The 1,320-nt window shown below is 39.8% G+C and overlaps 1 protein-coding gene across 1 annotated transcript; it reads right to left on the bottom strand.

The window, feature by feature from the left end:
• Positions 1–701: 701 nt before the first annotated feature.
• On the bottom strand, positions 702–1,181 carry LOC118645189. Its single transcript, XM_036285807.1, has one exon. It carries the CDS (start codon positions 1,179–1,181, stop codon positions 702–704), a length of 480 nt encoding a protein of 159 aa, XP_036141700.1.
• Positions 1,182–1,320: the final 139 nt, after the last annotated feature.

Raw genomic sequence — 1,320 nt, 5'->3', positions numbered from 1 at the left:
GAAACATAGATTTTACAATTAGTCAAGCAACAATGAAAGTAACAATAAACATATAATCAAAACTAAGCATATAAAATAAGGTCAGTCACAAACTACAAGCAAAGAGGTGAAACAATCGCAAGCGCCATACAAAGTACATAAGTAAAAATTAGCAGATTCAAGACCATCGGAACGCTGATAAGAAGTGGAAACTGCAGCCTAACATTACAAATAGTGCAATGGTCAAATTAACAAAGTAGAAATGACAAAATGTAATAAGCAAGTATAAGGTAGGATGAGTACAAAAGTAGCAAAGTTAGCAGACTTAGTGTAATCGAACGCAGTAGTGCAATAATTTCTTATATATCTTAAACTAATATGTAAGGTATAGAACCTAGATTACAAGCTACATACAAAAGTTGAGCAAACACAGATACGAGCAGGATGATTATGGTAAGGGAAGGAAAGAAAACTTAAAAGCAATCAAGTGCTGATAAGAGCAAGTATAACTAATTACATATCTAACTTAATAAAGTAAGGTCGAATCTAGCTTAACCACAAATGTAATGAAACAGGCAATTTTGGTGTGAGCCATGTAATCCCAGAATCAGCAACACAAGCAAACTCTGAGCGAATAAGAACAAGCGAAGAATATCCTTAAGCTAAGCTAACCAAGAAAGGTGCCAAGGTAATATAAACGATGAAGGAACAGGAAGAGTATGTCAAGCCAACTTATCAAGGTCAGTCACCGAATCTACTCGAATCACAGGTTCGCCATCCGAGCGTCTGACGTTAACACGACCCCTGCTGACCCATACATAATGATATGATTTCTTCTTGGCCGTATGCTTTGTTTGCTTCAGCAGTTCATATATGTCTTTGGGAAGCAGCTCATTCACGTAAATATTTCCGCCTGAATCGTTCTCGCAAACCTCACTTTGCACTAGCACACGACGCGCACGCTTCCTCGAGATAACGATATCACGAACAACAACAAAAGCTAGAGTGACAAAGAGTGAAACGGAGGTTGAGACCGGCAAAGGACGATCATGAGACACTGTGCGACCTGATTCACGAGCAATGGTCCTAATCTCCAAAATATGGCACGACAGTTCAGGGATACCAAGCTTCGTAAACACATTGCGAACAAGAGTCAAAGGGGTAATAGACAACGTGGATGGCACGCCAGATATGATAAGCATATTGTGTGTTCGGCTATGCGAGTCTAATTCAGACGATCTCTGATGACTCTTTAAGTCACCCACGTCACGCGCAATGGTAGCACAGCTTTGCTCCAACGAAGTGATACGCTGACTATTTCTCTCCACATTTCCAGCAATA

Source organism: Monomorium pharaonis, chromosome 4 (genome assembly GCF_013373865.1).
Source record: "Monomorium pharaonis isolate MP-MQ-018 chromosome 4, ASM1337386v2, whole genome shotgun sequence".
Classification (NCBI taxonomy): domain Eukaryota; kingdom Metazoa; phylum Arthropoda; class Insecta; order Hymenoptera; family Formicidae; genus Monomorium; species Monomorium pharaonis.
This window is presented reverse-complemented; position numbering and strand designations above follow the sequence as displayed.